Genomic DNA, 13,811 nt, shown 5'->3' with positions numbered 1-13,811 from the left:
CTTTCCCTCTCCCTGCTGTAAATGATTGAAACTGGGCTGTTTATCACAGTCCTAATGTCTCTCTGGAGAGCTGAAGTACCTGAAGTTTTCTGCTGACTGCCACACACTCTGACCGCAAGGTACTTTAAAAAATTTACCATCTGCGAGGTCTGAGGTGAATTGTGTGGATATAAGGAATAGACCTGACCAAATCACTTTCGGAAAATGTCAATCTTCTACAGGATAAAAACAAACAAGTATGCATAATACATTTTATGTTAAAAAATTATGATTCAAATATTCTTTTCCTGATTTTGTGAGCATTACTTTTTAAACAAACTTGAAATTTTTGCAAAACTGTACAGAAAGGAAAAGCTGTAATTGAGAATAATGAAATTAAAGGGATAGTTCACCCAAAAAAAATTTAATTCTCTCTTTATTTACTGCATAATTTTTTGTCATTTGGGGAACATGCAAGCAGATATTTTCAGAAATGTCTAAATTCTTTAAATTCCCTTGCCCAGATTTTGCAATCAAACGTCTTAGATAAATATGAATATAAATATTTTTCATCAAATTCTACCAATACCAAATGATCGGAGTGATGCTGTTGGCATTCATTTTACAATTTTCATTTATTTCTATTTTTATGTCTCCCAAGAATTTTCAACAATATTTCAGAGCTCAATTAAGTCTCCTGAGCTACAAAAGAGCATTCTTTGAGCAATAAGATTTTCCTGTAGCTATTTCTGAACAGGTTGACGGTTTAATTGATATTGGTGAGTTGTAGAGTTTCTATTCCTAGCTGGATGCGTTTGAGATTCATGTCAGGCCGGATCAGGAGTTGATTGAGAGGGTTGTTTTATTATTGGGAAGCATAATTAGATTGTGCTGGAGAGCTAGCAGATCTTCCTGTGTTTTGTATGCATGTGTGTGCGGCTCCCCGAACAGCAGCTGCGTGTGACAGCCCCATCTGAGCCTTTCGCCCCGCTCTGCTCCATGACTTGGCTGTTTTCTTTTATGCTCTGTCTCTCAGTCAGGTCTGTCAGAGCTTTGAGCATCACCAATCCTCCTCTTGCTAGTTCTCTCCTGGCAAGATGCACCACTTCAGCATTCTGTATTCTGCAAACGTCTTTCCATTCCCCTTCCCCATCCACCCCATATTCTGCATTCTCTCTTTTAAAAGAGTAAGACACTTTGAACATTCACCAATAAGCTGTGATAGATTTATTGTGAGTTGGAGGTGAACGGCATTTAGAGAAGCAATTACTCCCCCCAGCTCTAACCTTGTTTGACTTTGAGAGCGTTGGAAGCAGAACGGGCTCCAGAAAAAAGGAACGACAACTTGCATCAAATATTCTAGATTGGATGTAGCACACATATGATCAGGCTTTATTGAGCTGGACAGGGATCAGTGGCAGGGACAAGCCATTAAATCTACAAAAACATCTAACCTTTCATTGAGGGAAAAGTGGAGGGGAAATCACATTATGAAATAAATGTTTTTCTCCAAAACACATTGTCCACAGTTATTGCTAGAGAATTGCAGAGATTAGTTTAGTTTTGAGTCTCAGAAAGTCTTAAAAAAAAATGATAAAACAGCACCTACATCCCCACAAGTTGTTTGAAAAGGTTTCAAGAAAAATCCTCAGCTCTCATCCAGAAACAATCTCCAGCATATTCATTTGTCAGACAAGACAACTTCAAATGGGACCGGCTTCTATGGTTTGATGAAACTAAAAAAGAGCTTTTTTTACAGAAAACTCACCAGATGGTTTTGGTGCACACATGGATAAAAAGTACCCCATGCCCACGGTTAAATATGCTGCTGGATCTTTAATGTTGTGGGCCTATTTTTCTGCTGGAGGTCCTGGACATCTTCTTCAGATACATGGTTTCATGGATTCTATCAAATACCAACAGATAAAAAATCAAAACCTGGCCGCTTCTGCTAGAAATCCAGTAATGGGCCGTGGTTGGATCTTCCATCAGGGATCAATGATCCAAAACAAACATCAAAACCAACACAAAAATGTCATTGTGGCCAACGTGTTTTGGAGAAAAACATTTATTTCATAATGTGAATTTCCCTCCACATTCAATTCTTTTTCTTCAATGAAAGGTTAGATTTTTTGCTCATGAAGAGTTTCGTTGCAAAACGAGATAACTCTGTTTTTTTTATTTTTCAAAAATCTTGTTTTTTGTTGTGCATTCCAATTAATATCAATTCAACTGCAGTTGGTTTGTTTTGATTTAAACCTTCATAACTTAAAAACGTCTCGGTTAAGTATGTAACCCTCGTTCCCTGAAGGAGGGAACGGAGACGTACGTCAGTAGTGACCGACGAATTGGGATATCGCTTAGAGAACCCTATCATCTTCGTGTAAACTAAAACAAGCCAATGGAATTGGCGTGCGATATTTGCATAATGCGCACCGCCCCCGTCAGGTGTATATAAATAGGAAGCAGATGCAATCGCACTCTGTTTTTCGCTGAGGAGACAACTGGTGTCCGTGCTACAGCGAGGGTACAGAAACTGTGGTGACGGGACGTACGTCTCCGTTCCCTCCTTCAGGGAACGAGGGTTACATACGTAACCGAGACGTTCCCTTTCAGTCGGTCACGTTCGACGTACGTCAGTAGTGACCGACGAATTGGGATCCCAACTAAAGCGCCACAGTTACGAAACCCCTTCCAGTGCCCAGCGCAAGCTCAGCCGCCCATAGCACCGGCTGGCGGTGAAGGGGACGAGCTTACACCGAGAGAGTCTACTGCTGTCTAACCACTACCCACTAAGTAAACTAGACACACTGGGGAAGCGAACCCATAAGGGACGCTGCGGAGACCACTACCTACCCAATGGGGGAGGAGTTTACGTGGGAATACACACATGGACTGGCCCGGGGGGCATTACGCATATGGAGTCCCTGGGATGGCTCCACCTGGTAGGGGGAGACTCATCTGACAGGTGACAGCAGAGCTGGCTCTGCTAAGGGAAAGACACGGACTCGGCCCGTAGGGAGTTTTAAACCGTGGAAAATACACATATGGGACCGCTCACGTAGAGGGGTCACGACATATGGGCCCCAGCCAACAGACAGCGTCAGCGACGGATGTAGGCCTGGCATCAGACACTCCGCAATGTCCGAGCCGAAGGGGGAGGCGGAGGAACTCGACAGGGTTCGCCAAGCGGGGAACACGACTGGAGTGAAAGTATGCACGTATCCGGCCAGTGGCGGGAATGGCATTGCAAGCCGACACTTAGAGCGGGTACAACACGTCTACCGACTAGTGGATGCGAGTACACGCGAGGATACCGGCTCTACACGTAGGCTATAAAACCTAGCGAACGTGTTAGGTGTCGCCCAGCCTGCAGCTCTACAGATATCTGTCAGCGAGGCGCCATGAGCCAGCGCCCAGGAAGAGGCCACCCCTCTGGTGGAGTGGGCTCTCAACCCGAGCGGGCAAGGCACGCCCTGGGATTCGTACGCCAAGGCGATGGCATCCACTATCCAGTGGGCCATCCTCTGCTTGGAGACAGCCTTTCCCTTCTGCTGGCCTCCGTAACAGATGAAGAGCTGATCTGAGGTCCTGAAGCTTCGCGTTCTGTCCACGTAAACGCGCAGAGCGCGGACGGGACAGAGCAAAGCTAGGGCTGGGTCTGCCTCCTCCGAGGGCAGCGCTTGCAGGTTCACTACCTGATCTCTGAAGGGAGTGGTAGGAACCTTGGGCACGTATCCAGGCCGGGGTCTCAGGATGACGTGAGAATCACCGGGCCCGAATTCTAGGCACGTTTCGTCGACCGAAAATGCATGCAGATCCCCTACCCTCTTCAGGGAAGCCAATGCAACCAGAAGAACCGTCTTAAGAGACATTAGTTTCAGGTCGACTGATTGCAAAGGTTCGAAGGGATGACCCCGGAGAGCTGTGAGAACCAGGGTCAAATCCCAAGAGGGTACGGAGGAAGGGCGAGGAGGATTCAGTCTCCTGGCCCCCCTCAGGAATCTGACGATCAGATCGTGTTTCCCCAGGGACTTACCCTCAACTGCATGGTGATGTGCGGCAATAGCGGCAACATACACCTTGAGGGTGGAGGGAGACAGCCTTCGCTCCAACCCATCTTGCAGAAAGGAAAGCACGGATCCGACCGAACATGATCGGGGGTCCTCTCGGCGAGAGGCGCACCATTCGACGAACAGGTTCCACTTCAACGCGTAGAGATTCCTAGTGGAAGGAGCTCTAGCGGAAGTGATGGTGTCTACGACCGCTTGCGGGAGATCACTCAGAACCTCCGCATCCCGTCCAGGGACCACACGTGGAGGTTCCACAGATCGGGACGCGGGTGCCACAGGGTGCCCCGTCTCTGAGTCAGGGGGTCCTTCCTCAGAGGAATCGGCCAGGGAGGTGCTGTAGCGAGGAGAATGAGGTCTGAGAATCAGGTCCGAGTGGGCCAGTACGGAGCCACTAACAGAACCTGCTCCCCGTCCTCCCTGACCTTGCACATGAGTTGTGCGAGAAGGCTCACTGGGGGAAACGCATGTTTGCGCAGACCCGGGGGCCAGCTGTGTGCCAGGGCATCCGTGCCGAGCGTGCCGCCGGTCAGGGAATAAAACCACTGGCGGAGGGCAGTTTCCGGGGAGGCAAACAGGACTACCTGGGCCTCGCCGAAACGCTGCCAAATCAGCTGGACCGCCTGGGGGTGGAGCCGCCACTCACCCGCAAGTAGATGCTGCCGTGACAGCTCGTCGGCTGCACGGTTGAGCACACCTGAGACACGAGTGGCCCGAAGGGACCTCAGATCCTTCTGACTCCACAACAAGAGATGGCGGGCGAGTTGCAACATGCGACGGAAGCGTAGACCACCTTGACGGTAGGTGTACGCAACGGCCGCAGTGCTTAGTGAGCGGACTAGAACGTGCTTGCCTGACAACAGCTCCTTGAAGCGGGCCAGCGCAAGACGAACCACTAGCAACTCGAGGCAATTGGTATGCCAATGCAGCTGAGGCCCCGTCCAAAGACCTGTCACTGCATGCCCGTTGTACGTGGCCCCCCATCCCGTGGCAGAGACATCTGTGGAGACCACAGCGTGCCTGGACACTCGTTCGAGGGGTACTCCGGCCCACAGGAACGAAGGGTCCAACCACCGGACAAGGGTGCGACGGCAGCTCGGTGTCACGGGGACACGGAGCGTGCCGCACTGCCACGCCCATCTCGGGACCCGGCCGCGGAGCCAGTGTTGAAGCGGTCTCATATGAAGCAATCCGAGCGGCGTTACCGCGGCTGCAGATGCCATATGCCCCAGGAGCCTCTGAAAATCTTTCAGTGGAGCCGCTGTCCTGCACTTGAGCGAGCTCAGGCAGTTCAACACCGACTGGACGCGCACCTCGGTGAGACGCGCAGTCCGTGCGACCGAGTCTAGCTCGAGACCGAGACAAGAGATCCTCTACCCGGGGGTGAGTTTGCTCTTGTCCCAGTTGACCTGAAGACCCAACCAGCTGGGAGCTACAACCATGTCGGGTAGGACTTTGTACTGGCATGCCCGGCCCTCGAACGCAGACCGACCTAGGAAGGGTCTGTGTCAAGGCAGAATCGAGACATGAAAGTACGCGTCCTTCAGGTCTATTGCTGCAAACCAATCCTGGGGACGGTCCAGGATTGGCCGTAGCCCACCGCCCTTTTACGTTACAATGAAGTAGGGGCTGTAAAACCCCGCCTTCATATCGGCTGGAGGGACCGGCTTGATTGTACCCTTCGCCAGGAGGACAGCAATCTCCACCCGGAGAACAGGAGCACTGTCCAACGACACCGGAGTGAAGTGGACAGCCCTGAAGACCGGGGGACGCCGGGCGAACTGAATCGCATAGCCGAGTCTGATAGTACGAATGAGCCAACTGGACAGGCTGGGGAGCGTGCTCCACGCTTCCAGACACTGAGCCAGCAGGACCAAAGGCACCACAGACGCACCGGGGGTGGGGCAGCAAGGCAGAGAGGGACCCGACCCGGACGGCTTGGGGGCGGCCCGGAGTGGGGTCAGACTCTGCAAGGCAGCAGTGTGCATGGGAGACAGCGCACGGGACGCGGTCTGTACCATCACACTGCCACCTGCTGGCGAATGGGGAGGGAGCTGTCAGCGGCGAGGCGGAGCCTGGCACACTGACAGACACCCCTTGTTGTGACCTGGAGTTTGAGGAAACTGCTCTTTTTGTGAAAAAGTGGGTACCGCTGGACTCCGGAGAGCCAGCGGCAGTGGACAGACAAACACAAATTCCCCCCGGCCCTCCTCCGGGGGTGGGAGAGATGGTGGAAAACTCTCCCGAAGAGCAAGATCCTTCCCCTCCAGGTTGCCCGTCTCAGTGCCGTGTTTTGCTCTTACGCTTACCACCGGGCTTAGCGGAGACGGGCTGGGCACCACGCCCGCGACCGGCACCCTGCTGTCTGGCTGGTGTAGGCTGCTGCTTTGCCGTCTTAGCAGGGGCAGAGGACGATGCAGGCGGGCGCCCTCGGCGACGAGCGGGCTGAGGCTGAGCCACGGGCGGCTGGGTGGAGGCAGCAGCGGACCGCCGTGGCATGACGTGACTGATAGCCTCAGCCTGCTTCTGTGCAGCGGAGAACTGATGGGCGAAGCTCTCCACCGCGTCGCCGAATAGGCCGACCGGGGACACGGGGGAATTTAGGAACCTCTGCTTATCGGCATCCCGCATGTCCGCCAGGGTCAGCCAGAGATGGCGTTGCTGGACTACCAAGGTAGACATCGCATGACCAACAGCGCGTGCTGTCACCTTCGTCGCCCGGAGGGCGAGGTCGGTGGCAGCGCGCTGCTCCCCCAGCAGCTGTTGGTCAGGACCTTCCTGGGGCATTTCTGACAGCGCTTTTGCCTGGTAGACCTGCAAAAGCGCCATCGCATGCAGGGCAGAGGCAGCCTGCCCACAGGAACTGTAAGCTTTCTCAGTCAGACCGGCTGAGAATTTACAGGCCCGGGACGGGAGACGCGGCTCACCACGCCAGCCAGCGGCCGTTGGACACAGTTGCATCGCAACAGACCGCTCGACTGGCGGGATCCTCGCGTACCCCCTGGCTGCCCCGCCGTCCAGGGAGGTGAAGGCGGACGGGGGGCCAGGCCTCGAACGAACACTATACGGTGTCTGCCAAGACCTGGTCACCTCGTCGTGCACCTCCGGGAAGAAAGGCATTGGGGCGGGACGCTGGGGCTGACCAGCGCGACCCCCCCCCAAGTACCAATCATCCAGCCGCGATGGGCCGGGACAGGGTGGAGGGTTCCACTCGAGCCCGACACACAAGGCGGCCCGGGAGAGCACAGCCGAGAGTTCGGGATCCGATTCGGGCAGCGCGTCCGGATCTTCCTCCCCCGAACACTCAAACTCGCCTTCCGACGCAGCGATCGACATCTGATCCTCCGCCGGCGCACCAAAGGTAACGGCTGGACAGTCCGAAGAGGGCCCAGCGGAAACCAACGGCGGCAGGATGGGTTGCGGTGCTGATGAGGGGGCAGGGGCCCGCAGAGCATTTCCGCTCGACGGGGGAGCCCTGACCGTTATCCTCAGGTCGCCCTCCCTATACAGCGCCGTACCGTCATTCCGGTTCCCGGGGCCGGAAAAAACGGTCGTACGCGGCATAGGAGAGGGGACTCCCGCTTCCTGAGACTTCAGGAAGGAGAGCCTCGACCTCAGCACCGCGATGGTCATGTTCCCGCAATGGGAACATGAACCATCCACAAACGCTGCTTCAGCGTGCTGAACGCCCAAACACCAGATGCAGCGATTGTGCCCATCAGCAGGGACCAGGGAACGACCGCACCCAGTAACGCACAGACGAAATGACATACTGTCAGGGTTCGTCTGTAAAGCTCTTTTAGAAGGGGAAGTCAACTCACTCGTGCTGAAGCACCCAGGGAGCGACGCGATGTGTCAGGTACACCACTCCCTGACACACCGAGGAACCGGCCCAAATCGCTACCTCACACACACTCTTTGTGTTGCTGTGAAAACAGCAGTTTAGAGCTTATAGCTCGGCTCCTCAGACACTCGCGACCTCGCTGCACGTGCCCTCTTCACCAGCACCGAAGCTCGCTGCAGATCCTCTTCTGAGGCAGTGTTTTAGTAGAAAAAACACACGAAGAAAGGAGTCTTCTAAATAGGACACCAGTGAATGGCTCCGAAGCGAAAGACAGAGTGCGATTGCATCTGCTTCCTATTTATATACACCTGACGGGGGCGGTGCGCATTATGCAAATACCGCACGCCAATTCCATTGGCTTGTTTTAGTTTACATGAAGATGATAGGGCTCTCTAAGCGATATCCCAATTCGTCGGTCACTACTGACGTACGTCGAACGTGACCGACTGAAAGGGAAATACAGCTAAGTAGCACCATAAAACAAAATAATAACATGATAACATAATAATAAACATGTTTTGACAAAAATGTTAAAAACGGATTTATCTCGTTTTGCAACGAAACTCTTCATATATATACACACATTATATGATCATGCTCTTATTTACGCAAATGCTTTTAAACAATCTAAGCGCCACAAGACAATCGAGAACACGCCGTCTGTGAATGTCTTCTCTGTGTGACACACGACTCATGTGCACAGAAAGATGTGCACCAGAGTTCACTTTCGCACTTGAACAAACAATAACACATAGAATTGTGCCAGAATGCCCGTTTTTGTCAACTATCCTCATAAGATCAGTCTTAAATGACTTAAATAACATCTTAAATTAACTTAGAGTTGTGATAAAATGAGATGTCAGTAAATGAATATTTAAAATAGAGTAACTTAAATAATACAAAATAAAAATATTAAAAACTCCAATGTTTTAATCGTTTTAATTATTAATGTTTTAATACATTATGCATTAATACGTTAATTTAATTATTAATGTTTTAATACATTATGTGCATATATGTATATATGTGTGTGTATATATGTATATATACACACACACTACTGGTAAAAAGTTTGGGATAATTCAGATTTTTTATTGTTTTTGAAAGGAGTCACTTATGCTCAACAAATGCTGAATTTATTTGATAAAAAACACAGTAAAACTGATTTATTGCTGCTGTTTTTATTTCACCCAAAAATGAAAATTCTGTCATTTATTACTCACGCTCATGCTGTTCCACACCCGTGAGACCTTGGTTAATCTTCGGAACGCAAATTAAGATATTTTTGTTAAAATCTGACGGCTCCGTGAGGCCTGCATAACCAGCAATGACATTTCCTCTCTCAAGATCCATAAAGGTACTAAAAACATATTTAAATCGGTTTATGTGCATACAGTGGTTCAATATTAATATTATAAAGGGCTATGCAGGCCTCACTGAGCCATCAGATTTCAACAAAAATATCTTAATTTGTGTTCTGAAGTCTTACGGGTGTGGAACGACATGAGGGTGAGTAATAAATGACATTTTTTTCATCTTTGGATGAACTAACCCTTTAACATACCCATCATCATCATCATGGTTGCCATGGGCATCATGTTAAATTAAATTGAGCTGTTGAACATTATTCAGCTATATAGTGACTCTGTTGGGTATATACACGTGTGTGTGTGTGTGTGTGTGTGTGTGTGTGTGTGTGTGTGTGTGTGTGTGTGTGTGTGTGTGTGTGTGTGTGTGTGTGTGTGTGTGTGTGTGTGTGTGTGTGTGTGTTCATGGTTTAGTTTCAGTGTGTGTTCTTGTGTTTGCTGGGTCTCAGCTGCTCTATGTGAGCATGCCCCAGGAGGCGGCTGTCCTTGGACCACAGGCTGCCATGATCTGGAACTCTCTGCAGGAGGCTCACCACACAACAAGGACTCCAGAAAACTCACTTCACTGCTTTTCTTTCTCTCCGCAGAGTGAATGACTGTATTTTGCGTGTGAACGAAGCAGATGTCTCGGAGGTGTCTCACAGTAAGGCAGTAGAAGCTCTGAAAGCAGCCGGATCAATCGTTAGGCTCTATGTGCGCAGGAGGAGACCGATGCTGGAGACCGTCACCGAAATCAAACTCATAAAAGGACCAAAAGGTTTCAAATTTACAATTACCATAAAACCCATGTGTTACCTGAGCTGTTTGTCACCGTTTACATTAGGGATGTGTCACGATGGGTGGCTGCTCTGCAAAAACTCATTTTTATTTTAGTATTTTTCTTTCGTGGTTTTGCACATTCCTAGTTTACATCCAATATTTTTTTTTTCTTTCTGCTGTTATAAAAGAAAATAGGCTATTACTCATGTACATGTTCACATCTAGGGTGCAAAGACAAATGGAAAACAAATCAAGATTTGAAACTCCACTGAGCCCGAGAGTTATCACGTCCTCTTTGTTGGTTGTTGTTTGGGTGGAGCAATAAACAGAACTATATCCTGAGAAAGACACTGCTTTGATGCATTATTCAGAGTGCATAGAGGAAGACGCATCACACATACACACACCCACAGCACACATTTGAAGGAAGAGCTTCGGGCACCATAGACACTCTGTATCCAAAACACACTCTACAACACTTGTTTTCTCCTCTAGGAAACTAAGGAACTAGATTATGCTTGAGGAAAGTGCATGTATACTTTTTGCTCTGAGAAAGTTTTTAGTACTGTTTCATACTAAAAGTTAATATGACACTGTGCATTAATAACATTGTTTCTAATTCAGGGACTGACAGGTATGATAAATTAGAGGTAAATGTTGTCACTGCATCTATGGGGACACAGCTAACACTATGGATTTGTCCTTTGTTAAAATCCAATAGGGCTCGGCTTCAGTATTGCGGGTGGTGTGGGAAACCAGCACATCCCGGGTGATAACAGCATTTATGTCACTAAAATCATCGATGGGGGCGCTGCGCAGAAGGACGGGCGGTTACAAGTTGGAGACAGACTGCTTATGGTACGTCTCATAGACCTCTGATTTTTATTTTATTTTATTTTATTAGTTTAAAATTAAATGAAAACATTTAAAATTATTTTATTTGTATAGTTTAGTTTCATTTCATTTTTATTTAATGGTTTCATTTAATTTTAGTTTTTATATCAGTTTTAATATTTTATGGCTGCCAAAGTCAGTGCTCTCATTAATATAATTTAAAAATGTTTCATTGTGCCTAATTTGTCAGCATAGTATAGTGTCATTTTACAAAAATGTATTAACGCATTTAATGCAGCTGCCCCAGACTGTAGGTCTTTTCATTCATTTGATGGTGATGAACATGATGCAGGGTAACAACTCACTGCGTGATGAAGCTTATAGAATGTAGTTAGAATGACCCTAGAATTCAAGATATTCAAGATATGAGTTTTTGTCTCGTTTTTATATTATACGATATAGTTAAGCAATATCACACTAGCAACGAGTGCAATATCACACTAGTGCTGGTTTTGTTCCGAAAAGCAGGAGTACAAATGTGATATTGATTTCAGGTCAACAAAGAAGTAGTTAATATTGTGTTATGTTTTAGACACAATATTGTCTGTTTTTGTTACTTATAAAGCCATAGCAGAACAATTATGCATCTCCGAGCAACACAGCAGTGTTTCTGAATGAATGATTCAATGGCCCCTTCATAAAGAGAGCCATTTACTTTATTCCTGAATGAATCATTGAACGAATCAAAGGAATGAATGACTTAATGACTTAGTCATTTAGACATTTACCACCACCTACAGTATTATTTAATTGAAAAAGTATATTCCATATTAAAAAAAAAAAAAAAAAAAAAAAAAAAAAAACATTTCATCCTTTCAATTTCATCATTTACCCTGGCAAATTTATTTGAATCAGATTTCTTTTTTAAAGCTACTTTTTGTAGTTATCTTTTAGGGGTAATTTGTCAGCCAAATTTGATGTGCGATTAATTTGTGATTAATTAGATTAATTAATCACCACATTGTGCAGGCTAATTAATTAGATTTTAAAAAAATAATAATAATAATAGCTTGACAGCCCTAGTTAAAATACTACTTCTATCACAATTTAATATGCAGAGACAATTAAGAAATCCATTTGTTTACAACAAGTTTATCCACAAGTTTATTTCCCACACAAGTGTTTAAGCAGCTTGAAATGGCAAACTTATCCAGTGGCATTAGTGATTTCTGAGTGTTTCATGCAACAACAATAAAAATCACTGACCAAACACATAGAAGCAGCCCTCAGAGATGTTTGGGAATGAGCTACATCCGTAGTTGGCTGATTACATTTCTGAAGCTTCGCTCTAGTGTCAGTGTCAAACTCCATTGCTTTTAATCCAGGGGGGTTGTTAAACTCTTTAAGACTGAGTTTGATTTAATTTGCAAGATCAGTGCTGTGTGTAATCCACTGGGCAGGACACATTTGGCAGCGCTGATTCGCCATTGACCACTAGAGCATAACTGTTTACGTAACTCTGGATTGCCCTCTTAACACTCCCTGCTTGTTTTCTCTTTTGCCCAGGTGAATAACTACACTCTAGAAGAAGTGACCCATGAAGAAGCAGTGGCCATATTGAAGAACACGTCAGATGTGGTATACCTAAAGGTTGGGAAACCCACTAGTGTCTATCTCTCAGACCCTTATGGGCAGCCTGATATCACACACTGTGAGTTATTCTTACCACATTTAACATTTTTTTATGTCATACATATGCTTAACCCAGAATAATTATTTAGAAATTTAAAAAAATGATGTGGAAATGTTTATTTTCATTCAGTCATTCAAGCTATTGATTTATTGGTTGTTGTATTGATTGGCATTTTAATTTGAAACAATTTATACTGCAATATACACGCTCTCTCTTTCTGTGTCTCTACAGCATTCTCGCCCGCAATGGAAAATCATATCTCTTCCCCCGGTAATAACGGCACTCTGGAATATAAGTCCAGTCTTCCGCCCATCTCCCCCGGGCGATATTCCCCCCTGCCCAGGCACTTGCTGGGGGAAGAGGACATTAACAGGTTGGATGGTTTTTCCTTCCTACGGTAATTCCCTCCCTCTCTACCAGATGCCACTGCCCACAGGTAGACTGTTTAGCCCCCTTCCCCCATGTGTCCTGTGGAAAATCCGAAAGACAATCAACAGCGTCATCACACCTAGTGATGGGATTGTTTTGGGATTTACTGTCCCATCCTTACTCCCTCCCGTCCTGTTAGTTCTGTACTGTTTTATGTTCCTGAATTTTTAGTGGTATATGTTTGTTGTGAATTTACAGAACAACATAGGCTCCGTCTACATTTTTGTAAAACTCCCAAAACCTACCTATGCTTACAACTCAATGCAGTTTCCAGCTGAATTGAACACTTGTGACAGTAAAACACCAACAAATTTATTTTCACACAAATTATGATTACATGGGTAGATTATCAGTTAATAAAGACATATTTGCACAGTTCCTTACAACGTACTATGTTATGATTTGTCGTGATTTGTAAGAGAGTACATTTTGATGTGCACATTACTTAATTAGCTCAATAAATATGGCTTTTCTGATGTAGTAAACTTGCTCAGTAGCTCACCTGGTACAGCATTGCACTTGTGATGAGGTGTACTCGGGTACGACTCCCATGTAGCGCGAGTCATGTTAAAAGAGCTCAAAGACTTGTAGAAACAAGCTAAAATGGCATGGTTGTTTCAGCATTGCTTTTGTTAAGACTATCGGTTAGGTTTAGGGTACGTTCTTTTTAGTGCCATTTTCTTTCTGAACTGCTGCAGTACGTACAACAACCAACGTTATAAAAGGTTTCCAGATTCATCTGTTTCAGATAAAACTGAATGTTTTTAGCACCACTAACTGGACATTTCATTTTGAAAATTTCATGAAACATGCAATAAGCAATCCAATATCATTTT

At 46.8% G+C, this 13,811-nt stretch overlaps 1 protein-coding gene across 13 annotated transcripts in view; it reads left to right on the top strand.

The window, feature by feature from the left end:
• dlg2 (discs, large homolog 2 (Drosophila)) overlaps positions 1-13,811 on the top strand; it is a 276,217-nt gene that overhangs the window by 197,615 nt on the left and 64,791 nt on the right. For 12 of the 13 annotated variants that reach the window (XM_067397823.1, XM_067397822.1, XM_067397821.1 and 9 more), the window contains 4 exons: positions 9,848-10,017; positions 10,741-10,877; positions 12,420-12,564; positions 12,778-12,943. In XM_067397823.1, coding sequence (XP_067253924.1) covers positions 9,848-10,017; positions 10,741-10,877; positions 12,420-12,564; positions 12,778-12,943 — 618 coding nt within the window. Of the gene's footprint in view, positions 1-9,847; positions 10,018-10,740; positions 10,878-12,419; positions 12,565-12,777; positions 12,944-13,811 lie in introns of those variants that run through there. The other variant, XM_067397830.1, reaches the window with a different exon arrangement.

The sequence above is a fragment of the Chanodichthys erythropterus genome, chromosome 10 (assembly GCF_024489055.1).
Source record: "Chanodichthys erythropterus isolate Z2021 chromosome 10, ASM2448905v1, whole genome shotgun sequence".
Taxonomy (NCBI): Eukaryota; Metazoa; Chordata; class Actinopteri; order Cypriniformes; family Xenocyprididae; genus Chanodichthys; species Chanodichthys erythropterus.
Note: the sequence above shows the minus strand (reverse complement) of the source record. Positions and strands in the feature narration are given on the sequence as shown.